The sequence below is a fragment of the Puma concolor genome, chromosome B4 (genome assembly GCF_028749965.1).
Source record: "Puma concolor isolate L17-30 chromosome B4, mPumCon1.1.hap2, whole genome shotgun sequence".
NCBI lineage: Eukaryota > Metazoa > Chordata > Mammalia > Carnivora > Felidae > Puma > Puma concolor.
Genome location: NC_141673.1, coordinates 94,560,899 through 94,587,794, shown reverse-complemented (window position 1 = coordinate 94,587,794; position 26,896 = coordinate 94,560,899). Strand labels below are relative to the sequence as shown.

The window sequence follows — 26,896 nt, the reverse complement described above, 5'->3', positions numbered from 1 at the left end:
GACAAATGATAACTAGACTTCTTGCAGTGACCATAATGTATATAAAGATCAAATCATTATGCCATATACCCAAAACTAATACAGTATTTTATGTCAATTGTTCTTCAATTAAAAAAAAGACTAGTGTAACTAACTGTTTGGATAATGAAGCATTCAAGTTTGGATTCCACACTTTTCATAACCTATAAAAGTAACTTAACTCCTTCGCCCTTCACTGTCCCCTCCTTACCTTCACTCCTGGTGTAACTCAGGGGTTTCACTGTCAAGCCCATGGAAACAATGACAGAATGGAAAGAAAAGAGGGAGACACTGGGCTATCGTGGAAATGATTTGAAGGGTGGGGACTCCCCTTCAAATTTACAGGGGTAGAATTTTAAAATTCGTTTGTTTGATTTCTAGAGTACTTTTTCTCCAAAGGTTCAAAACTCAAAACAGGTTTTTAATAAGTTCTTCCTTTTTCTAGGCTCTAGAAATGTAAAAGTACTGTAATTAGGAGCATGGGTCAGATACATCCCACTCCCTGTTTTATTTTTCTTTGCTTAGAAAACCAGATACTTTCAGAAAGGTAAAATAAATAAATAGGGCTGGTTCCAAACGCATTGTGAAATAGTTTGTCCATGATGAGCCTCTTCCCTTTTGCGGCAGACTATTTTTCTTTGTGGCTACTCTTCCCTTAACATTGAGACTTCTTGGTTTATTGCCAGTCTCCTGTCCTTCTCCTTCTCCTCCCTCTCCTGGCCATGACCTACAGTCAGTCTGATGGCCTCCCTGCTACCTGTTGTTACTATAACTGAAACGTCCCTATTGTACAGCTAACTTTTCTCTCTTAGGAAGCAATTTTGCTTGGCACACTTATACTTGGTTAGTAAGTATTTAAATAGCTGGATGAGACTATGAATCAATAAACTGCTCCCTCACAATACACCACTTAGCACCCACCCTGCCCCCATCCACTCAAGGTAAACATGTATAAACAGGGGCCTGAAAGAAAACAACATGACCAAACTAGGTGAGTTGGGAGAGGAGTCCTATGACAGATGAATGTGAGAGTATTGTGTTAACCATGTGCCTCTGATGTTTTGATGTGACGTCTGGGGCCTTGCTGACCCTGGAGAGACTGCTCCTCATAAGGCTAGCTAATTCGCAGAGATGGTGAACAACTCACCCAGGGCTGTCTTTCATATGCAAACCAGCCAAGCCAGAGACCATACCCTCCCAAACCTGCTTTAACTGAGCTCTCACTGGGCTTTCACACTCTGATCCACTATTCACCTGCTCTCATCACCTCAGGACCAGGTTCCGGACAGCTAGGGACAGATGACATTATTCAAAGCAGCCAATCTTAAGCCTGCTTACCTGGCCTTGACTGTTCCTTCCCACACAAAGCACAATAAAGGCTATTGCTTATATTTTCCCCTTGGTCCCTCTGCCTCCTGACCAACCCTGGTCCTTCCCCATAGTATGGCATGTTCCCCCCTCTTGGAAACCATAACAAACTATCTTTTCAATGTCAATTGCCTCCTGGTCTGTTGGCTTCACCATGCCTGAGCAACAATAAAACCTACATTTGATTATTTATTTATTTATTTATTTAATTTTATTTATTTATTTTTTTGAGACAGAGAGGGAGGGAGAAAGAATCCCAAGCAGGCTCCACACTGTCAGTACAGAACCCGATGTGGGGTTCGAACTCAAGGAACCGTGAGATCATGACCTGAGCTGGAACTAAGAGTCGGATGCTTAACTGACTGAGCCACCCAGGTGCTCCCCGAATCTATATTTTAAAATAGTTATTTCAAATACTTCTCTAATCTCAAGTGTGAGGCCTCCCGTGCTAATTCTTTTAAGACTCCGAAGGAAGTCTCTCCTTTTTTAAAAGTTCAGACGATTGGAGAAATAGCTGTTATCCAGAGAAGGCAGCATAGTATTCTGTTAAAAAGCAAAAGCAATGACACACTTTACCTCATATGTATTATCAGCTTGGGGTCTCAAAAAATCCTGTGAATTATTGTATTGCCCTCAATGAACTGAAATTTAAAGATAGGGTTTTCCAAGGTCACAGAGTCCCATACGCAGAAGACATGAGACTCACACACCAATTTTCCTGGCATTCCTTCAGTCATGCCCTGTTTCTCTACTTCTTCTATCAAAGTCTTCTATCTTCTAGTATCCTTTTACAAAGTTCTATTGTATGACATCACCACTTCCTTCAAACTTTAAACGAAAGTATGGCAATTTCTTGCCAGCGAGGGCTAAAGAATGAGTCCATCATGAAAAGTAGCTAACATATATCTAGATGTTTCAACAATAACATGACCTTGGGGAAAGAATGCAGAGTCTTAGGAAGATATTATCCAAAGACAGAGAAGATCTAGAAACTGTAGAACTTTATAATACTAAGTCTGATATTTAATGAATGAATGAGAAATTTTAAAAATTTCTTCTTTCTGAAAGAGTTCCCTTCTTTGGTCATGAGTTGCCACAGCTACAAAAACCAGATTGGCTGTGAAACAGACAGGCAAAAATCTCTCCCAGTTCTGGAAAACCATAAACTGAAGGAACAATTCAATACAATAAAGATAAAAGATAAGCATTAAAAGACAATATATAATAAAATTTCTGTCGCATGTCATCAAGCAGCAAAATGCACTATAAAGATGCGGTCAGTGTTGACCAATGTGGAATATTGGGTGAATTCATGGGAATTTATCTTTTGACATTCACCAAATTCTCACAGTGGTTTGGAATCTGCTATTTTTTAAGCAAAAAAAGAAGGAAATGTGAGAAAGAGGGAAGAGGGAAAAATAATAAAGCCAATTAAGTGACTTGGAAATAAAGCAAATTAGCTGAAGAGTTGGATTGTAGGTAGGGAGAAAACAAGACTGGATAAGGAGGTTAAGAACACCCAGTAAGAATTGGGGGTGCCACTTGGAGATGGTGATCGGCAGCTATTAAGAATTTCCATGGACTGCAGGTAAGAAGAAACGGGTTCGTGTGGCCAGAGGATTTCAGCTGAATATCAGGAAGAATTTCCTGACTGTAGACGTCAAGAGCTCTGGTTTACAGGATCAAAGAGAGGCTTCTGGGATGTGCCTACCCTAGGAATATATTTTAGCCTCGAGAGAGAAGACGGGGTGGTTTCTTCCCCGTGGTTGAACTGGACGGCCTCCTCACAATCCTTCAGTCTCATGTTGCTGAGGGAGCATGCCATACACTGCTGCTTTCACAGCGTCCTTGCCAGCTGTCCACTCCCAGCTCAGAGGCTGTGGAGTTTTCCCCACAGAAAGAAACAACTAAGTCTTTCACTCCCTGTTCCGTACTTGGACCAATCCTTAAGGTGCACACTGTGGTTTTTCAACTCTTCGGCACTTAGGCCCTTTCCTTCTGAGCCAAGGGCCTCCTGGGAACAATGTAGCATCTGTGTGTTGACAGAAACAGCCTGTAGGCCAGAGACACTCAGCCAAACTCTCCCTCTGTTTCACATGGGCTGGATTGAACACCTTACCTGCAATAATCCGCTCCTAGTCAGCCCCAACACCCCCACCCCCCCCCCCCGCCAGAGCCAAGTATCCCCCTCCTTACCTATTCCCCAACCTTTTACATAATTCGACTCCTAGCTCTTTTGCCACATTTATACCAATCCTCATGGAGGATGGTCTCTACCCACTCTCCATCCCACCCACCAAGTTAACAATAACACATTAGTGGCTCATGGCCGGACGCTAAACAGTGGACACCGAAGGGTGAGGTGCCTACTGCTTAATTGGGCATCTGGGTATTTACAAAAGGTTTGGCCTGCAAAGAGATGCCAGTCTTTTCCTATAACATTATTGCTTTTTATTTATTATGCGGTTGTTGATTTACATGGGGAGTTAGGAACGCTACACAAGCATAGAGTTTTTACATAGTCTGTTTCTGCTGAGTTTAGAGACTTGGAAACACTGGTTGACCCCGGCAAAAACGCAGTTCTGCAAAGGTGTTTAAACCTTCCTTTTGTTCTCGGCTGGGAGTTAGAGAGGGACATGTGCTCATGAGGAAGGTAGAGTTTCAACCCTGAAACAACCACTAAAGAGCAGAAACTATGTTGCATGTACGTCCTGTGCAGTGTAAAGATTCAATATTAAATGACAAATCAGAATATCCTCCCTCCAGGAATGCCTCTCCTTCAAAGAAATATCACAATATTTCTCTTAAAGGCTCCATTCAGTGATGTGTGTTGCCGTGTATGGGACTACACAGTATGAATGCGTAGAAGAAGATCGGATGGGTAGTGAGAGAGTGTAGACAATTTAAAAGAAAGGATAAGGAGAGTAAATGAGATTTTAAGGAACAAAATGGAGGTGTGTGTGTGTGTGTGTGTGTGTGTGTGTGTGTTTAAGGCCTGTTCATCCTGTTGGTTAGCATCTCTGAAGTTTGAGTTGCCCTTTTGTTATATCGTGTAAATTCTTAGTAGTATGCGGGAGTATCAGGGAGAGCTCAGAGTTCCACCTTTGGAGTCTTTTCTTCTGATTCATGATTTTCTCTCTGAAAAACATCACAACACTATTATTTAGATTTGGGGCTCTTGGTTTTGAGAGATTAGCAAAATGCGTTATGTAATTACTCCTGGAAGACCTAAATCCATCTTTAATTTTTATTTCACGAACTCTTATATATGGGAATCTTATTTATTTCCCATTAATAATGCAAACAGAATGGTAAAACCCCAAATTCAGCTCCTTTGCATGTGCAAGACATCTTCCAAAGATGCACGTGTAGTTCTATTCTCACGATTCTATCCTAACAAGCCTCCTGATCCTGTCCACCATATCCTCATGTACTTTTGCTCTTAGTCAAATCCAGTAGAGCTTAAAGAATTTTTATTCAACAGGAAATGAGAAGACACAGAGAGTAACACTCAACTTGCTCTTCCTGAAGTCTCCCACTTACCAGCCGTTTCCCTCCCAGGAATCCATCACAAAAGTTCTGCACATTCTCCACTGAAACTTCCGCTCTGGGTAGTGTATCCCACTCCTCATCTAGAGTCCGGTAAATTGCCAAAGCGGGCAGTTGAGACTCCTTTAGTTTGAAAAATGAGATCACCTTCCCATTGGCCTTCACACCACTGTCCACCAGAATAAAGAGAATCTGCAGTTGGAGAGGTTTGAAAGGGAAACATCTATCTGAGGTCCGGAAGAGAAAGAGACTTTTCAGAATTGTTGCAGTTTATACTGATTGAACTTATGGTCTGTGCCATCCAATTGAATGGATTGCTTCTTATTTTTCACTGCTTTGGTATTTTACCCCTTTGATCAAGTTTATTTAATTTTAAGAACAGAGAATTGGAAGCAACTTTAGTGATTAGCTAAATAAGCAAGGATAGCCTAATGGTTAAAAGCAGATGATACATTTTAAGTTTTGTGTCTGCTACTTTCTAGCTGTGTGACTTTGACACATTACTCAGCCTTTCTGAGGCTCAGTGTTCTCATCGGCAAGATAGGCTTTTGTTGGGGGAGATTAAATGAGAGGATCCATCTAGTATTTTCAGTACAGTTTTTAGCATATGATAAATGCTTGATAAATGTCAACTATTTTATATTATTAAATCAAACCTTCTACCCAAAGTAGAAATATTTAGAATATTCTTGTTAGAGGATCGTCTATATTTAGAAACACTGAAAACTGCCAGTGTTAGGGAAACAACCACCAGAAAGTCAACTTATGTTACTACCAGACAGATGTCAGTATTGAAAATGTCTCTAGTTTAATGCAGTAGCCTTGAAGTGGTTGAAGTTTTACTATTTCAGTCATACCAAACAGAACTGTACAAAGTAGAGAGGGGACAGAAATAAACATTTATGGGACATCTAGTAGGCCCCAGGTATGATAGGTGCTTTATATGGGAAATAAGTCCTGAGTTTAAAACTTTAAGAGGCAATGGCAGAGAATAAATAAATTGTGACTAAAAAGTGATTTTTATTTTCAGCATCTTTGGGTCTCTATTTTCTTCACTTTTCAATACAGAAAAAAAATAGACTTACCACCAAGGGAAGATTTGGTTATATAGGTCTTTAATAGTATGAAATACATCTTTAACTTAATTTAATTTATTTTTTTTGAATTTGCAAGCAAAAAAGTTTATTTTTATTGCTTCATTTTATTCATATTGAAAATATTTGTACCTTTTTTAAGTTTTAATTTTTTTATTTTTAGGAAACTCATTCATCAGCCTTCTTTGTTTGTTTGTTGTTTGTTTGTTTGTTGTTTGTTTTTGTTTTTCAGGAGTAGAATTCAGTGATTCACCACTTACATACAACACCCAGTGCTCATCACAAGTGCCCTCTTTAGTACTCACCACTCATCTAGCCCACCTCCCACCCACCTCACTCTGGCAACCCATAGTTTGTTCTCTATCATTAAGAGTCTTTTGTGGTTTGTTTCCCTGTCGTCTCTTTTATTCCCTCCTTCCCATATATCCATCTGTTTTGTTTCTTAAATTCCACATATGAGTGAAATCATATGGTATTTGTCTTTTTTTGACTGACTTATTTCACTTAGCATAATACATTCTAGCTCCATCCACATCATTGCAAGTGACAAGATTTCATTCTTTTTGATGACTAACATTCCATTACACACACACACACACACACACACACACACACACACACACATATATATATATATATATATATATATATATATATATATAAATTCACATTTCCTTTATCCATTGATCAGTCGATGGACATTTGGGCTCTCTCCATAGGTTGGTTATTGTAGATAATGCTGCTATAAACATTAGGGTGCATGTACCCCTATTAATCTGTATTTTTGTATCTTTTGGGTAAATATCTAATACAGCAATCGCAACATCTTTATTTTTATTTATTTATTAAAAAAATTTTTTTTTAGCGTTTATTTATTTTTGAGACAGAGAGAGACAGAGCATGAACGGGGGAGGGTCAGAGAGAGAGACACACAGAATCTGAAACAGGCTCCAGGCTCTGAGCTGTCAGCACAGAGCCCGACGCGGGGCTCGAACTCACGGACCGCAAGATCATGACCTGAGCCAAAGTCGGATGCTTAACCGACCGAGCCACCCAGGCGCCCCAATCGCAACATCTTTAATTTTAAAAAGGAGTAATGTGACTTATTATGTCCCAGTTCTTAATTCATGATCTCTTAATCATACTCACTTTCTCTATTTATCTAACCTCCCTGGACCCATCTGCCTTTTTTAGTGTCCTAGTACTGAGTATTCAAAAAGGTATCTGCCATTCCAGACTTACCTTCCCCTGGAAGAGCTTGGCAGCATTTTGGAATCTGTGCATGCTTTCCTCATACTCTGGGGAGGCCTTGTTCATCATCAGTAGAAGATGAATCTGAATCATGCTATTAAATAGGCCAATCGCAGTCTGGCAAATTGAAGTGTATTATAGTTAAATGGAATAGACAAGGAACAACAACAACAAACCATTAGTGGCAACCCAGTAAATAGGTAGGCTGAAATATAAATGAGAACTATCCACCCATAACACAAATGATAACTAGCCTCCATCTCGGCCCTCCATAAGTCTCCCCTTGGGCAGTCATGCAACTGTGTAGATCCCTGTCATCCATGATGAAAAAGGCTGAACTGAGCAACCATTGGGATATTGCAGAAATGACGGAGTGTGACTTCCAAGGTTAAGTCATCAAAAACATAGGGGCATCTGCCTTCTCTCTTCTATCACTCATGCTGGGGAAAGCCAGTCCCAGTGTTGGACACACAAGTAGCCTTCTGAAGAGATTCACACAGCACACAATGAAGGTCTTCTACTAATAGCCAGCACTGACTTGCCGGCTATATGAAGCAGATCCTATAGCCCTAGTCCAACCCTCAGATGACTGACTACCTCTCTGACCAATGACTACAACCTCACAAGAACCCCCAGATCAAAAGCACCTCGCCTAGCCTCTCCCAAATTGTTAACCCACAGAAACCGTGTGAGATAATCAAACTTTACTGTTTAAAAAAGCTGATAAATTTTGGGGTAATCTGTTATACATCAATAGACAACGAATATATCATGTAACTTATCAGTTACTTCTTCTCAGTCCCTTTCCATGTCGCAAGAGCAGTCAGATACACTTTTGAATGCTTATTATGTGCTGGACACTGTTTCCAGGTCTTTACATATAATAACCAACTTGATCCTCAAAGTTTCAGTTTTATACATGAGGGAATTAAGGCATAAACTCTCCCAAAGTTACATAAATTGTGGACTGGGATTCACACCAGGCAGTCTGGCTCCAGAGTCCATGCTCTTTATTTTTTAATTTTTTAGAGAGATAGAAAGCAAGAGGAGAGGAGAGGGGCAGTGGGAGGGGGAGTTGGGGAGAGAACTTAAGCAGCTGCATGCTCAGTGTGGAGCCCGAACACAGGGCTTCATCCCGCGACTCTGGGATCATAACCTGAGCCAAAATCAAGAGTCAGAAGCTCAACCAACTGAGCCACTCAGGCACCCCAGAGTCCATGCTCTCAACCATCAGGTTGTCCTGCCTTATACATAGTTAATTGCAAAACCCCATCTAAACCAACTCAAACGAAAGCCATTTGCCTGAAACCTCAGCAATAAGACAAGCTCTTCAGGAGGCCAGAAGCATTGGCCCTTTTTTGCTGATTAGAGATGGTGATTTCCCATGAAGTTATCAGTGACGGAGGGGAGTAGTACAGCCATGAGCCAGAGTGAGGAGAAGAGAGAGCATGAAACTATGGCACTGGCTCTCTTCACTTTTTTTTTTTCTTTCTTTTCCTGAAACCGTGCTCCAGAGTCTCTTTTAAATAAATCCTATCCCTTTTCACCTCTCCTGCTTAAATGCAGAAAGCATTTCTATAAAACTAGCATGTGTACAGGAAGCGAGAGTATGGTGGATGAATGAACTGTAAGACAGAGTCCCAGGATGCTGAGAAGGGGAGCCAGCTAGGTCGGATTCTTCTGGAAGCTACACACTACTCCGTAGAGATTTTCCAGCAGTATTGGCCAAGTAGGCAAGGAGTGTTCAATGAGCTCTTTTCCAAAACTTTCTTCCTGGAATTAATTAATTTATATTTTAGAGAGAGAGAGAGAATGAGCAGGGGGAAGGGGCAGAAGGAGAGAGAGAGAATCTTAAGCAGGCTCCACACTTAGGATGGAACCTGACACAGGGCTTAATCCCATGACCCTGGGATCATGACCTGAAGGTTGCTTGACCAGCTGAGCCACCCAGGTGCCCCTCTACCTGGAGTTTAAAGCCAGTTCTTAGATTTTAAATTTGGGAGATTGGATGTTAAATAAGAGTCTCTTGTTTTACTAGATCCTGCTACCTAAACTTAAAGCATGCATGTATCCTCCTAGAGCTGAGTTGGAGAATAATTTTGGGGAAGTCAAGAAATCAAAGCTAAAGAGTCAAAAAGTACAGCTGTCTTACTTTTTGGGTATACCCAGCTGTCTTGGGTATATCAGAAGTGATTAATTTAATCTTAACAGACAGTCTGATTTTCCACCTTGAAGCTAAGTATCAAGTGTGGGCATTAAACGTATACAGCTGGCTTAATACATGATTGTGAGTTTCTGCCTCCTCATTGTTACTGGTGCAAACCTCTGCATCAACAGCAGATGAGAAATAGCTATAGTAGAGGAGGCAGGTCTCCAAATGAGAAAAATATCACCTTTGGGAAATGTAGAAGTCACAACAAAAGGTGAACTTGCTTTTCTAAAGAAATTCTTACCTAATTTCTTCTTGATGTGATTTGCCTTCACTACTAATGTGGAATTTAAAGTAATATGTCATTACTTTATAAGATAAGAGATGAACTAGGCATAAGAACTCAGGAAGGCCAGTCCTTGTTTAGTTAGCCTGCAGAACTCCAGGACCCTGGGGCCATAAACCTAGGGACTCTAAGATCATCTTTTCTTTTCCCACAAGCACTCCTGACCTCTACAAATATAATCATGAGAATGATGATGTCTAGGAGAAAACTGCCTTTTTGATTATTGCTGCCAATACCCCTGGGGTGCGTGTGTTTGGAATCTTAACAGAGGTGGAAATGGAGTCACCACTCTATGAAGACAAACGTGGTGTGAAAGATGGACAGGAATTTAGTCAACAGGAAAAGGGGTGTTTCCTATTGAAGGCTGTGTGGGGCAATGGAAAAACCACAGGATTCTGTCAGACTAGCCATGAAAAAAAACAAAAAGCAGGGACAAGTGCAGAGAGCTGTTTCGGAAGCTCAAATTGCTAGTCATATGGCCTTGAGGAACTTCTCTTTTCTGAACTCTCTTTTCTTTCCTGTGAAATGGGAGTAGACAATATGAGCTAATCCATCAGGAGTTAAAATTTCTGCCTTAGTTCTACCTTTCTGACTTAGTGACCTTGAATAAGTCACTTGGATCTTAAATGTGCTCCTTGATAAAATGGGCATAGTAATTTTCTCTCTTTGGCTTCAAAAACTCAATGTGAACATTAAGTGAGAAAATGGGTGTGAATTGGCTTTGTGAGTTCTAAAAACCATGATGTGCTCTAAAGTACTGTTATTAGAGAATGCACAGCATTTCAGAACTGATGAGATCACTGGAAATTAATACGCTATCACCTTATGTTCTACACCAGGGAAAAGAAAAGACAGGACATAGAAGGTAATTAATTCACTGTGTACGCCGTAGAATGTTAGACGACCAGAAGATGATCGGAATGGGTGGGCTGATGCCTTCACCCAGGTGGCATGCAGTGTGCAACTCCATAAGAAGATAAACCTAGAAAGAAAGCTACGTCACCATGAGGGTCTAGGCATGTGTAGGGGGTGCCAGACCAAGAATTGTTAGTTACAAGTCCACAAGGAGGTAGGACGAAGTTTTAAAAACTTTTGTAGAAATTTTACATTGCTGTAACATCCAAGTATGTGATCAGTGGGCTTTATTTTTTAATATTTAATTTTTCTATTAAATTGTATTCTGCAAGTGGATTGGTCCCTGATGCCTTTGGAAAAGTGGATCTTCAGCATCGATTACAATTTTGTTTGAGAAGTGTGGTCTAGAGTGTTGCTTAGATGAGTTGCTTTTAGCGAACACTCTCAGACAGCAAAGCTCAGAAGTGTTTGACTTGGTCACCTTGACTCTACATTTTGGCTCTCTTCCTTACTAGTCGTCTGATGAGTGTTTAAGTTTTCTAACTCTGTTTCTTTCTTTGTTGAGGAGGGACAAGTCTATCAAACTTAAAGAGTTGGAGTAAAGTTTGCAACATAAACAGTTGAGTGTTCAGTTAATATCAGTTACTGTTTTTATTGGTCAAAGGATTAAAACTCCTGGAAGGAGAGATCTCTGTATGGAGACAAGTACCCTCCCTGACATAGGGACTTAAGGGTCTGGAGCCAAGGACTATTGTTTACCGCAGGGTTGTACTCTGTCACCAAGTGGAGGCTGTTGATCTCAATGAAGCGGCTTAATTTGGTGGCATCAATGCTTTCAATGTCTTTGCTCTCTAAATCCAATTGTTCGTTATCCACCTGGGTAACACAAAAAGGATAAAATTGTCACTGTTCTGATTTTATTTATTCATTGATAAATATTTCTGGACTATCTACCACGTGTCAGGCACTAAAACTCAAAAGACATAAAGGGAAATAAGAAATATTCTCCACTTTCAAAGAACACACTGTCCTGTGGGATACAGAAATGTCACCACAGGGGAATCATGGGCCCATATGTCACCTAAAGGAAGAGCAGAGAAGATTCCAGGAGGAAGTAAGTCTTGAAAAATAGCTAAAATTTGGTTAGATGAATGAGGATGGGGAGAGAGTTTTAATTCGAAAAACAGTATTTACAACGGACAAAAAGATGAGAGATCTTATGTTCTGGAAGCTGCAGTTAGTTTGTCATAACTATAACAGTTAAGTATGAGTGGCAGAGGGACAAGGTTAGTGGGGTAGGCTGGGGCAAACTTCTGAAGGGCCTTGAAGTCAAGCTAAATAGATTACACTCTAAGAACCTGAAGTCAAGGGTTTACATTTACATAATCAGATTTATGTATGTACCCTTTTAATGTGAAAAAATATGCACACACAGAGAAAAGCATGAAACATAAAATGTAAAACTCAGTGTTTAAAAAATTATCACAGAGCAAACAACTGTGGAGCCACCACTTGGGTAAAGAAGTAGAATATTGCCAGAACTCCTGATGCCTTCTGTCTTCCCTTCTAATCCATAATTTGCCCTTTTCTTTTTTTTGCCAAAGGTGACCATTACCTGACTTTTATGGTGGCCATTTTCATCCTTTTCTTTATAGCTTTAGATGCACTTAAAGATGCACTTTTTAATCCTATGGTTTAGTTTTCTTTTTTAAAACTTCATGAAAATAGAAATTAACAGTATATTTTATGTACACATATCTCATTTCTTTGCTTAACATTCTGTATATAGTCATTCATGTCATCACATGTAGCTGAAATTTGCTCATTTTCCTTGGCATATAATACTCCATTGTATAAATATGCAAAACTTACTCATTTTACACTGATGGACATTTAGGTTATTTCCAGTTGCTGATTATTAAAATAATGCTGCAGTGAACATTCTTGTTCATGGGACATAACCGTTGTCCATATGCCTTGGATTGGGATTTTTCATTAGAGAGTGTGTGTATTTTCAACTAACAACAACTGCCAAGCTATTGGGGCATCTGGGTGGCTCAGTTGGTTAAGCATTGAACTCTTGATTTTGGCTCAGTCATGGATCTCATGGTCATAGATCCAGCCCCATGTTGGGCTCTGTGCTTGGGATACTTTTTCTCCCCCTCTCTCTGCCCTTCCCATACTCACACATACACACACACTCTCTCTCTCAAAATGGATAAATAAACTTAAAAAAAATGCCAAACTATTTTCTAAAGTAGATAATAATTTCTGCTTACACCTATATTGTTTGAAAGCTCCCATTGGTCCAACACTTGGTATTACCAGCCTTTATAATTTTATTCATTCTGGTGAATGTGTGGTAATGTCTTATTGTGGCTTTAATTGCATGTCCCTGAGTAACCCCTTGTATGTCCTCTTTTATGAAGTGTCAATTCAAATCATTTGCTTATTGTTCTATTGAGCTGTCTATCTTTCTTTCACTGGTTTGAAGATGCTTCTATACACTTTGTTATGTGAGGCTTTTGTTGCTTCTGTATGGCATATCTTCACAGGGACCTTCCCTTTTGTTGGCTATTGCTCATGAACGGAAGGTAATTTCAATGTAGTTGAGGTTATCAATATTTTCCTTGGTAACTAGTGTGTATTTTTGTTTTGTTTTGTTTTGTTTTTTCAACATTTATTTATTTTTTTTTGGGACAGAGAGAGACAGAGCATGAACGGGGGAGGGGCAGAGAGAGAGGGAGACACAGAATCGGAAACAGGCTCCAGGCTCTGAGCCATCAGCCCAGAGCCTGACGCGGGGCTTGAACTCCCGGACTGCGAGATCGTGACCTGGCTGAAGTCGGACGCTTAACCGACTGCGCCACCCAGGCGCCCCTGTTTTGTTTTGTTTAAAAATCTTCGCACCAAAGTCATGAAGAAATTCTCTTATCTCCCATAAACATTATTATTTTATCTTTCACAATAGATCTAAGATCTACCTGGAACTTATTTCTCTCACTTTAAAATGGATGCTTAGATCCTTGATTTTTATCATCATCCTTCTCTAAAATATATATTAAAATCTACACATTTCCTCCTTACAGGGCTATAAATGTATCCATAAATTTTATATGTAGATTTCACTATCATTCAATCCAAATGTTTTCCAATTTCTGTTCTTATTTCTTCTCTAACCTATTGGCTCTTAAGAATTTAATTTAATCTTGTATTGATATGAATCAATATTAATCTTGTAATCAGTATTAACCTTGTAGCTTAATTTCTACATTTTATTTATAGCATTTGTCAACTTCTGCATGTGTTATATATGTCCTTAAAATTATGCATAATCTGCAGTTTTTTAACATAGTATTCTGTATAAACTAATGACTCACTTGGTTAATTTTATAATTCAGATTTTCTATATTCTTAATTGAATTGTTTAACCAATTTATTTTATCAAGAGAGTAATATTAAAATCTCTGGGGTGCCTGGGTGGCTCAGTCTGTTAAGCGACTGACTTTTGGTTTTGGCTCAGGTCGTGATCTCACAGTTCCTGAGTTCGAGCCCTGCGTCAGGCTCTGAAAGCCAATTCGCAGGCTGCTTAAGATTCTTTCTCTTCCCCTCTCTCTTTGTCCTTCCCCCACCCCCAAATAAATAAATTAACTTTAGGGGGAAAAAGTATTAAAATCTCCCAACATGATTGTGAATTTAACCATTTTTTCTTATAACCCTGTTAGCTTTGCTTATATATTCTTAGGTCATGTAATAGACTCTATCCTTTTACTTTCTTTTTTTTTTTTATTTAAAAAAAAAATTTTTTTTTTCAACGTTTTTATTTATTTATGGGACAGACAGAGACAGAGCATGAACGGGGGAGGGGCAGAGAGAGAGGGAGACACAGAATCGGAAACAGGCTCCAGGCTCCGAGCCATCAGCCCAGAGCCCGACGCGGGGCTCGAACTCACGGACCGCGAGATCGTGACCTGGCTGAAGTCGGACGCTTAGCCGACTGCGCCACCCAGGCGCCCCTATTATTTTACTTTCAATCTATCTTTCTATTTTACATGTGTCCCTATGTTTTAAAATATGTCCTTTGTAAAAAGCTCAGAGTTGTATTTTTTAATCCAGTCTGCCAATCCTTGTCTTTGCATTGCATTATTTTTTATAGAATGTAATTACTAATATATTTATTTCCATATGCATTTCCCATTGTTTCTGTCTGTTCCAAATCCCACTTTCTTCCATTTCTGGACTACTTTGAATTGACTGAGCACTTTATATTATTCCTTCCTTCCCTTGATTGGCTTCGAAGTTACACAAGCTACAATCATTCTTTTGAAGATAACCAGCATGCACTACACAACATGCATTCTTTAGTTGTCAGAGTCTAATTTTAGCTGGCAATTTTGTCTCTTCCTGGACAATGTAGAGATTAGAACAATTTAATACAGTTTTCCCCCATCCAACTATATACCCTGACCCCACACTCAAGGCTTACAGATGATTATTATTGTGTATTATAATTTTAAATCTCATATTTTTTTGTGAGATTTCTTCATTTCCTCCTGTACTTTTGAGCTTCTATCTGGGATGTTTTGCCCTCTGTCTAGAAAGCACCTTTTAGTATGAGTCAGATCTTTTGGGTGGCATAATCTCTCAGTTTGGTTTCTGAAAATATCTTTATTTCAGCTTTATTTTTCAAGCCTATTTTTGCTGGAGGTAGAAGTCTATGTTCACAATTATTTTCTTTCTGTTTTTGCAAGATGTAATTCTTTATATGTAACATTCCACTCTTTCCACTGAGAAGTCATCAGTGAAATTTAGTATTGCCTTTTTGATGTTGCTTTGAGGGTAATCTCTTCTCTGATTTAAAATTATTCTCTTTTTTTGGGGTGCCTGGGTGGCTCAGTCGGTTGAGCGTCTGACTTCGGCTCAGGTCATGATCTCACAGTCCATGGGTTTGAGCCCCGCATCGGGCTCTGTGCTGACAGCTCAGAGCCTGGAGCCTGCTTCAGATTCTGTGTCTCCCTCTCTCTGACCCTCCCGCATTCATGCTCTGTCTCTCTCTGTCTCAAAAATAAATAAACTTCAAAAAAAATAAATAAATAAAATTATTCTCTGTTTCTTTGAGTCAGCTATTATACTATGGCATGGCTAAGGGTAGATTATATATATGATACATAAGTATAATTATATATGTGTAGAGGTATATGTGTGTATATCTATGTGCATGGGTATGTGTGTGTATATATATATATATATATATATATATATATATATATTCATATACGATCATCCTAATCCAATTTCAGGGATTAAGATGATTTGTTGTAGTCCTTGGGAAGGATGATTTACTTATGGTAAATCCTTGTTCTTAGCGTACTGTTCTTTAGGGTTCAAAGTGGGGCAAAGGCTGTTTTACTAAATCTACCTCCTACTTCCTCCTCTGGGCCCTGGATTTCAACATTTACTTTTCAGGTTCCTTGAGTGTCACAAAAAAGCTGTTAAACTTCTCAGACTCTTGACTACTTCTTTAAAAACTGGCAAGAAGAGCCCCCTAGACAAAAAGCGGTCCCAATACAGGGTTTTCCTTTTGGGGTTTTATCTTCTAGATCTTAGTCTAGTTATTTCTCTCTCTCTCTCTCTCACTCTCTCTCTCTTGCTAGTTCTCCAAAGACTCTTGCCCCCTTTACTATTTGCCTGGATTTTAAAATAAATTGTTATTGGTGAAAGGGATTATTTGGTTACCTAGTCTGTAATCCCAGATTAGCATTTTAGAGCTACCTTTCCACCATACTCAGATACATTAAAAGATAGGACTTCATACTGTCAATTCTTATCCCCAGAGTTTTCCATTCCCCTCCCCCAATCTACTCCTGTCCATAAAGCACAAGATAATACTTCCATCACCCAGAGCAACTATGCCTACAGACAAATGCTAGCTTCTGAACAGTTCTGTTTCTTAAAATAGTTTGAATCACTTTTGAGATCCTTGAGCTACCAACCCTTGGACATCTCAACCCCTTTCCCTTATGTCTGCTTTCTCATATAGGTCCTACCCAATCTGCTCTTGGTCTGGATCAGAACTATCCTTTTACCCCCCAAGCTCCTTTCTCTGAGTCAACCCAGCAAAGTCAGAGATAAGTGTCGTTTTAGTTTATGCAGGAAGGAATTCATTTAAAGGTAAATTAACGGTAAATTAAACACTAGGAATCCAAGATTGCTCATTATGCCCTTCGCATGATGACTCCCAGTTGCATATTTTTCTCTTCTTTTGTTCAAGGCGGTTTCCCATTGGTTAGTTAAAAGTAATATGCACCTTTAAGAAGTCCAAGGCACGCTATGGTTAATATTATTAATTCTGGATATATCTCCTGTAATACATTTGCAAATGAATCATTTGTTGAGTGCCTGTTGTATATTAGGCACTGAGGCACAGGAGTGCTGACATTCACTCAGATAGCGATTTAATTATTTTATGACTGTTTTGCACAACTCAAATTTAAGAAATAAATAAATGCTGAGGTACAAAAATATGTATTTCAAAATAAGAGTTTTGAAAAAAATTCATCAAAACCATAGGATATTTTAATTTTTTTTTTAGACGGAGAGAGACAGAGCATGAGCAGGGGAGGGGCAGAGAGAGAGGGAGACACAGAATCCAAAGCAGGCTCCAGGCTCTGAGATGTCAGCACAGAGTCCAACCTGGGGCTTGAACTCATGGACCCTGAGATCATAACCCGAGCTGAGGTCAACCGCTTAACCGACTGAGCCACCCAGACGCCCCCAAACCATAGGATATTTTAAAATGTGAAGTCGTGGGGCACCTGGGTGCTCAGTCGGTTAAGCATCTGCCTCTTGGTTTTGGCTCAGGTCACGATGTCATGGTTTGTGAGTTTGAGCCCGGAGTTGGGCTCTGCGCTGCTGCTGGTGCACAGCCTGCTGGGATTCTCTCTTCTCTCTCTCTGCCCCTCCCCTCTGCGCATGCTCCATCTCTCTCAAAATAAATAAAAATAAAATGTGAACTCTCTCTCTGTATATTTAATTGTTTTAATATTAACAAAGTGGAACCGAGGGGAAGGTTTGGGGCAGAAATATAAAAGCAAAAGGAAAAGTCTTCCTAGGGGGAGTCCTGGCCCAGCCTCTCTTATCCTCCTTCCCAGGGCATTAAGAGTGACGAAAGAAAGAAAATGAGCCCACAGGATCTTTGAGGCTGCTTAAAGCCTGCTTTGCCAGCTGGCATGTGTCCTTCGAACTTAAGGCTTTGCTAATTGCAAACATCAAACTCATCATTATTATAATCACAATCAGGGTCCTTTTACTATTTCATATGTCTGACTACTTCCTGATGATTCGTCTAGGAACTCCAGTGGCTGGGCCTCACCTAACAGAGCTGTGCTGCGGTCAGGAAGCCCCTCCCTCTCTGCTCTTTTCCAGGCAGTCCTTCCCATTTCCCAGAACAGGGAGAGCAGGAAGCCCAGTTATTCCAGGTGTTTCTGGGCTTAAGGAATGCAGCATCCTGGAGGCGGAGGATGTTAAGTGGTGATAACATTCTCGAAGTAGCAAAGAGTTTTAATAAAAACCACTCTCCTGAAGTCTCTCCAGTCTGTAGTGCTTTTTTTAATAAAACATGGCCGACTGGGTCACTCTTTCTTAAGCTAATAAACTCTGGAACGTCATGTGTAGGGCTCTTGGAAACAATATTCGAACAGGAAATCTCCCTCTGTAAAGGGAAGTATTTGCATAATGCCCTGGACAGAAAATCTGATCCTGAAACCAAGAGCTGGGGAAAGATTTTTTAATATATTTTTTCCCCCAGTGTTTGGAAAGAATTTTACTTGAGATATCATATTATTTTTCTTCCCCAAGAAAGAAGCACCAGAAGAAAAACAGAAACTGTAAACCAGAAGAGTTTCCACCTTACAATACAATTTTGAGACTCCCCAAAGAATATTTGAAGGGGATTATTTTGTTTTAGACACTACTACCATACCAAAAGATTAATCAGTTTTTTTTTCTGTTCATTAGTACTTCAGCAATATTCTTTTGAATTTCTATGTATTTCTTTAATTAACAACCCAGCACTTCATAAAGTATATTAAAGTTGTCTTAGTTTACACCACAGTTACAGTATTAAATATCTTGGATAACACTGAGAAATCATTTGTTAAACAAAATCCCTCATGTCCCTGGGTTTGTTTTTATAAACCATTTAGCTTGCCATAGAGTTCATAAAACTATACTTTAGAAAAAAAACTGAATAATTTGACATACCTTACTTCCTGCATTTATTAGTTTATTTTTATGCACTCATTCCTTTTGATTCTCTTTGTTTGGAAAGGTGCATTCCTTTTTTTTTTTTTTCCTTCATTTCCTTCTTTCTTTCTTTCCTTTCTCTTCTTTCTTTCTTTCTTTCTTTCTTTCTTTCTTTCTTTCTCTCTGAGAGAGAAGAGGAGGGGCAGAGAGAGAGAATCCCCAGTAGGCTCTGCACTGTCAGCATGGAACCCAACATGGAACTCAATCCCATGAACTGTGAGATCATGACCTGACCCAAATTCAAGTCAGAAGCTTAACTGACCTAAGCCACCCAGTGCCCGAAAGTGCTTTTCGTATAATAAGTAGCCAGCACATAACCATGTAAGGAATGGAAGAATGCTTTTACTGTGTTTCCATTACTATCCTATTGGGTCAAAGTTAGGCTAATTATATTTCTTAAAATAGAGGTGATTGAAGAAACCCAAAGTGGGATAAACATTCAAATAATATCTGAAATTCCGTTTTAGAACAGGCTCATGGTTTATTCAACCCAGGATTATACCTCCATTAGGGCAACAATGAGAGCACTTGAGAGTGTGTGGAGGGTCTCCCTACAGTCACACTCACAAAAGACAAGCTGTCGTACACACTAAACAAGTTGTCATACACAACTTATTATTGTTCCACTTAGTTCAATTTTTCCTGATCACGTTTATATAGTTGTCCTGCCTGTTTTTGGAGAGTGGTGTATTCCATGAATATAACAGTTGCTGGCTTCTTATTGCTCAAACATTTCAAAGCACCCAGTCCTGTCAACTCATTGCAGTCAGACTGTGTTTTCACCTATCATTATTCCAGTTTATCTCCAAATATGTTCTTACCATTGAAAACTCTCTATGTCTAAATCCTGAGATTTCTTTGCCAAAATGTGTAATGCCTAGAGTAAATCTGGAGAGATGATGCTAGGGTTTAAGTAGTGCAAAGGCAGGGGTGGGGGTGGGGTTGAGGAATCGTTTAGGAGCAAGTGCTCTAAATAAGTAGGCTTTAGCATGAGAGGCATTAGAATAGATAGAATCTAGGAGTAAAAACAAAGGTTTTTGTCAGGGTTAAGTACTTTGGAAAGTCACTCTCGTATCACAGAAATGGCATGATTTGGAGACAGCTATGCTGGGTATGAATCAGATGTCTGTTTACTCTATAGACTTTTTCTTAATTATTTAAAAAAATTTTAACGTTTATTTATTTTTGAGAGACAGAGAGAGAGGGAGCATGAGCAGGGGAGGAGCAGAGAGAGAGGGAGACACAGAATCCGAAGCAGGATCCTGGCTCTGAGCAGTCAGCACAGAGCCTGACGTGGGGCTCAAACTCAGGAACTGTGAGATAATCTGAGCCGAAGTGGATGCTTAACCGACTGAGCCACCCAGGCGCCCCTACTCTATACACTTTTGACAACTGAATTGATCTCATGGAACTTTAGCTTCCTTCTGGATAATGCAGGGACCATAATATGATTGCGTCAGATTTGTGCAAGAATTAAATGGTAGAACACTGAAAAACACCTAGCATAGTGTCTATGATAAATTAGGTACTAAAAACAAACATAAAAACAAACAGAATGAACTATACATTTAAGATGAAGGTAGGGACCAAGAAATTTGCAACAGGTTCCCATTTCCTCATTGAAAAATGCATAGTCTTGATGTTCTTTAAAAAAAAAAAAAAAAGTCATCCCAAACTCCTGAATAATAATCCTGTTAAAATATGGACCAAATTTTTGAAAGTATAAACTGAGAAAAATATGTTTATCTAAAAGTTGGCGCAGCACAAGCTGAACCTCTCCCAGACCTGCCAGTGGAGTAGGGCGGAACCGGTGTGTTTGTTTTTGGTATGGTACAGCAATAATCTCATCCACAGGGTTCCCAGGAGTTCATTCAGAGTGGGGCTGCCCTTCGCGGTAAACAACAAGCAGAAGCTAAGGGAGCATGAACAGCTCTGGGAAGTAATCTACGGGGCTTCACAAAGGATAGATTGTAAGCAAAGCTAATGTGCCTATTAGGGGTTATAAAATCTGTAGAGACATTCGAAGCAACAGCACTTGTTTTTTTCTTTCCCACATGTGTATCTTGGTAGTACTAAGACATTTACTTACTTATTTATTTATTTATTTTAGTACCAAGACTTTTAAAATCAGTTCTTTATGAGGGGCACCTGGGTGGCTCAGTCGGTTAAGTGTCCAGCTTCGGCTCAGGTCATGATCTCACAGTTCGTGGGTTCGAGCCTGGAGTCAGGCTCTGTGCTGACAGCTCAGAGCCTGGAGCCTGCTTCGGATTCTGTGTCTCCCTCTCTCTCTGCCCCTCCCCCCACTCCCTCTCTCTCTCAAATAAATAAATATTAAAAACAAATTAAAAAAATCAGTTCTTTATGAGACTTAAAATAAACTGGGAGAGAAGTACTTGTGGAGATGTAGCTGATTAGAATTTTTTTATTGTAGGGTTACTACCAGTGGTCCAACAGTCACGCAAAAGGCATTAGCCTCACTTTCCATCTTTCCTACCAAAGCTTTTCATTGGAAGAGCTTCATTTAATCCAATTTCACAATGGTGAAATGCACACCTGCAACTATTGTCCAGGTGGGAAAGAACTGGTGAAGGGACTCCGATGTGCTTTTGGAGGTGAGTCAGTTTCTCAAGTACTTCTGAGGGTCTTTGTGACCAGAGGCATATTGTGGGCTTTGGAAAACAAATGTGAACAATTCGTGGTTCCTACCCTTGAACTGCTCATGGTCTAATGGAGTAGTAGGTGAGACAGACACAAAGATACATGACACGCACTATAAAGTGATAAATATAAATAGAGATATCAAAGTATAGAGGAATAGGCGGGCCAATTTGAAGATTCCATGGAGGCTTTGTGTAGGATACAATGTCTGAACTCATTCACTGGAATCTGAGGAGTTAGCTGGGTGAGGCTAGGTGAAAGTGGGCATTGAGGGTGGTGGCATTTTAGGCAGAGGAACAGCCTGTGTGAGTGAAATCATGGAGTTGTATCATCAAACTGTGTATACTTGGGAAGTGAGAGGATAAAGCCTATGGTAGGAGCATGTTGGAAAAGGGACTAGAGAAGCAGATAGTGGCTAGGTCATAAAAGACTATATGTAACATTAAATATGTCAGGTTTTCATCTTGTAAGAAATGGGGAATATTGAAGAGGTTTTAAGAAGGCAATACCATGGCCCAATTTCCATTTGAAATACAGCATTGTGATACCAATCTAGAAACTGGATATGAAGTAACAAAGGGAGAGTAAGAAGCTATCGAAATTGTTTATGTCAAAGATGCTAAGAGACTAAATAGGAAATAAAGTAGAAAAAGTGAAGGGGAATATAGATTCAATAAGATTGGAGGTGCAATGGGCAAAAATTAGACCAAATGAACATAACCATTCGATACAATTGTTTTAGAGGAACAAATATAATTTAGCAGCTGCAGATAATAAATTCAGTTTTGAACATGTTGGGATGGTAGTGCTTATGAGTGTATCCAAATAGTTATATACAACAAGCATTCGAATCATGAGAGAGGTCCAGGCTAGAGATAAAGCACTTCAAATCCTCAGCAGACTCATGATAGTCAAACAATAAGAATTGTATTACCTAAGGAAAACTCATTCATTCATTCATTCATTCATTCAACAAACACTTAATGAGCACCTGCTATATGACAGACACTTTTTTTGGGCTCTGTGGTTGAAGTAATGGACAAAATAGTCTCTGCTTCTACAGAACGTGAATTCTATAAACCAGATTAGAAAGAGCACTGGGTCAGAAAGCAGTGTAGATGGAGGCAGAGAAGGTCTCAAGGAGACTAAGAAAAGCAGAAGAGGACCAGAAGTAGGCTCCTAGAAGTAATGGAAAGAAAGAATGTTAAAGAGACAGTCAACAATGTCAAACATGGCAGAGATGTTTACTTAAGTAAGACCTAAAGAATGTTCATTAGGTTTGGAAATATGGAAGCAATGCTGACCTCAGTGAAAGCAGTTTTGAGGGGGTGTGGAGCATAGATAAAATAGCAGTGTATTTAAGAGCTTAAAGAAAATTGGAGACACTGAATATAAAACACATTTAAAAGAGATGTGGATGAGAAGTGAAATATATAGGATGGAGGCTGGAGGGAGAAGGCCATTTGTGCAGAAATCTTGAAAACTTTATCTTTTGTCCCAATTTTGCATTTCCAGTGGATTCTGGACATCTTTATCTTGATATGCCACCAACAATACAACCTCAACAACTAACTAAAGCATCAGAAAACCCTATTTTTTGTGTGTGCCCTCACTATTTCTACATACCCTGCCTTTAAACTGCCTCCTTTCCACAATTTTTATATTTAATCAGCAGCAGGACCTGCCTTTTCTTCACTTTGTATTGCTACCTCTCTACTGCAGACCCTCAGTACATGATTGATTTTGTCACCCTAACCAAAGTCCTCTCTAACTCTTGTGTTTTTGCTTAACAATCCATCCCAGCCATCACTGCCAAAATCATCTTGCTAAAAACACATTCCTGTTCATGTTACTCTCCTGATCTCAAGGCTTTAAGGGTTTTCTAGTGCCAACCCAGTTAAATGCAAACCCACTAAATTGGTATTCAAGTTTCTCCATAATATGGTTTCAATCAAACTTCTTTGTCTTATGTTTTTTTTCTCCAAACTTGTACCCTGAGATCCAGTCAAAGTGGCTTGATCATTGTTTCTTAAGTTTAACTTTTTCCCCACCTTGGACATGAATGCTCCTGTACTTTGTCCAAATTTTATCTACCCTTTAAATTCCAGTTCAGTCCAGTTTCTCATTAAAAAGTTTTTTTAATGTTTATTATTTTTGAGAGAGAGAGACACAGAGACAGAGACAGAGACAGAGAGCAAGTGGGGAAGGGGCAGAGAGACAAGGAGACACAGAATCTGAAGTAGGCTCCAAGATCTGAGCTGTCAGCACAGAGCTTAATGTGGGGTTTGAATTTGTGAATGCGAGATCATGACCATGTCGCATGGCTGGTCAGTGACAAAGCAGTGCTATAATCCTACCTCTTGACTCTCAGTCCAGTCTTCTTTCCAACTCATGACAGCACCTGTTTGGGAAGCTTGAGTTGATCCACCGTCTTTGTCATTATCGTCCCTGACTTAATGGTCCCTGGCACCATCATTAGTGTTAAAGTCATAGAGCCCTTCCTAGTTGCACAAATTTGTGAATCCACAACCAAAGGAAAAACTGGAAGAAGGCTCGAGCAGCCCACCCAACTTACCAGGCGGAAGAGGGAAATGGTGTTCCCAGTGATGTTGTAGTGGGCCAGAACCTCAGAATCCGTGCTGATTCCAAATGACACGGCTTGGAATTTTTGCACTATACTGTGGAATAGGGACACTGCTGGGATTTCTAAATCCTGAAAACAAGAGGGGGAAAAAACCCACAGGGATTATTTTGGAGAGGAGACACATAGAAATAGAAAAGGGAGTAGAAACGTGCTCACTCATATAAAAAAATAATAGACTTGATTTAGTGTCAAGTGAAACAACATTTACCTCTAAATTTGCAGTGGTATTGTTGAGTTTTCCAGGCTTGGTGGGCTAATAGGTAACTACAAAATTGTAGCTAAGCCTGAAACTCCTGTCTGGCCTTACCATAAAACTTGCAGTTTATTAGCAGAGAAGGGCCTCAAAATCATAGACTTCTGTGGAGTTTGGCTGCACTGTCATTGATATACCCGAGGAGGCAAATGTCTTGGGAACAGTTTGTGGAGGAAAGAAGGAATGCAGAAATAAATAGGTACTGTCAAAGGTCCTGAAAGGAAAATAATAATAATAAAGGAAATTAAAATGGAACTTAGAGGTTTTATTAACAAAAGTTTTGCCGGATGTGGAAGAACAATCCTCTTCCCCTGCATTGAGCCTGAGGTATTGCCCATGAAGATACTGTTTCTGTGTTGTTCCAACTCTAGAACTCAGGCCTGCAGCAGACAGCAGGGAAACCACATCTAAGCGATGATCCAGTCCTTCTACAGCAAGCTGGCATCATTTTCCCTGCTGTCACAGGACCTTTGCTGATAGCAGCTCCAGGCAATAAACAGGAGGGAGCATATTCTTTTCTGACATCTTTCTGGGCTGGAGGAAGAGATATGCAAAAAGAAAGAAGCTGACTAACCTTGCATCTGGGGTAATTGGACAGGGTGTGTGGAGTTCATCCGAGGCTATGAACAATTGCTAATCTAGGCTTGCCCTTTTTTAATTCCCCTTAGAGTGGAATTACTCATGGATCAAATGACGGACGGCATCTGGTGGCTGTTTAAGTTATTGCAAATTCCTCTATTCCCACTTTCTTTGCCTCTCCCTGCCTTTCTGAAGGTGGCCGTTTCTGTCTACCGCTCAGATCTCTCATCACTGAGAAACATGCTCCCCTGTCTTCCTTCCCCACATGCATCTCACTGAAGCTATTTCCAGCTGTGTACACAGAATTGACAGGGTGATGGTGACTAATTAGTGGAAATAGATAAGAAGGTCTGCAATAAGAGTAGGGGCTTGATCTGTGAGAATAACCAGATGTTACCTTCAAACAAAGATAAAAATGCTGGAATGGTGCCCTTTCATTTATGGCTGCTTTCATTAGTCAGGCAGCCAATCTGGAAGATGGAGGCTAATACCTCAAATATTCAAAATGTCATCCTTTTTCAACATTTTGGAACAAAGAGAAAGACAAGTGAGGGACTACCTACTTGGTAAGGCTTTAGAAAGAGATTCACTATTGACTTATGTGTTCCCTGGATGATAGAGGTTGGGTTTACTCTGGTCTCTGCCTCAGCAATCCAGACACTGACTTAACATTGAAAGCATTTATAGATGAGAAGATCCAGAACTCTTTTTTGGGGGGATGGGGGGAAGAGAGGGACAGAGGGAAAGAGAGGGAGAGAGGGAGAGAGAGAGAATCCCAAGAAGACTCCACACTCAGTGATGAAGCCCAATGAGGGGCTTGATCCCATGACCCTGGGATCATGACTTGAGCCAAAACTAACAGTTGGATGCTCAACTGACTGAGCCACGCAGGCACCCCAAGACTGAGAAGTCTTGAATCCAGTGTGAGAAAGACATAATTCAGAGACTGGGAATGTCTTGAAATTGAGAGGTCTAGATTGATAAGCTGAAAGTGAAGTCTGTGCCCCTTGACTTCTAGTGCAGTGGCCAGCAGGTGACTCTCATGTCTGCTCTGAGGTAGAATGTTTCCGGTTCTTTGGGGGAACAGAAATGGGGTCACTGGACAAACCTGGAAGAAACCTATGACAGCCACCTCAGCAGCAGCAATGAATTCCATGGTAGCTGGGACATCTGTGAGCTGCACAGTTTTCCGGGAAGCACCAGGATCATCTACAGAGAGAGAGAGAGAGAGAGAGGGAGAAGCAGAAGGTTTTGGGGTATCAGGGGCACTGTCATCATCCCAAGGCTTTATTGTTTTATAAGGAAGGTGACTTCACCTCATGGTCTCTCTCTGAAGAATAATGCTAGGCTTCTCTTGTCTCTACTATGGAACACAAATCTTTATCCAGCATTTCCTAGAAGATGTTCTACATCGGGAGGAACAACACCCAGATCACTACCATATTCCCTTTCCTTCACAATACTTTTGCCCTATGGTCACCCAAGTGCTTTTTTCTTTTACCTGAGGATTCCTGAACTTCTGCAGCAACTTCTGGAGATAGTTGGCACATGAAAAGAAATAATAGAAACAGGAATCTGCATTGGTCAGCTTCCATCCTTCTTTTTCTGCTCCTGCTCCAAGCCCTGGACCTGTTATGGGAGGCCAATTCACAGCAGCCTACTCCAGTTAACTGGCCATAGTGTTGTTAGTGTTCTGGGAACTTTGCAGCTGGTTCTATGGGAACCTTCAACTTCTGAGATTAAAGACCAGGTTCAGTGACAAGATCTCAGAACATAACCGGCCAGAAGAAAGTCAAGTCTGTTCATTTATAAATTTTTTTTTTTACAT

General features: G+C 40.0%; 2 protein-coding genes across 5 annotated transcripts in view; one reads left to right on the top strand and one right to left on the bottom strand.

Moving 5' to 3' along the window:
- Positions 1–26,896, top strand: part of PDE6H (phosphodiesterase 6H) — a 186,692-nt gene that overhangs the window by 110,306 nt on the left and 49,490 nt on the right. The gene's annotated exons all lie outside the window — the stretch shown is intronic.
- ERP27 (endoplasmic reticulum protein 27) lies at positions 1,576–26,829 on the bottom strand. 3 transcript variants are annotated; one of them, XM_086714007.1, is made up of 7 exons: positions 26,570–26,829; positions 26,177–26,277; positions 24,168–24,305; positions 11,390–11,506; positions 7,272–7,397; positions 4,930–5,127; positions 1,576–1,929 (listed from the first exon to the last, which is right to left on the bottom strand). In XM_086714007.1, exons 1-7 carry the CDS (start codon positions 26,661–26,663, stop codon positions 1,873–1,875), a joined length of 831 nt encoding a protein of 276 aa, XP_086570133.1. In that variant the 5' UTR covers positions 26,664–26,829; the 3' UTR covers positions 1,576–1,872. The 3 variants fall into 3 exon arrangements, with proteins under 3 accessions (XP_086570133.1, XP_086570134.1, XP_025786503.2); XM_086714008.1 differs by lacking the exon at positions 26,570–26,829 and adding an exon at positions 26,385–26,463; XM_025930718.2 differs by lacking the exon at positions 1,576–1,929 and adding an exon at positions 4,276–4,524 and having other exon boundaries at positions 26,570–26,799.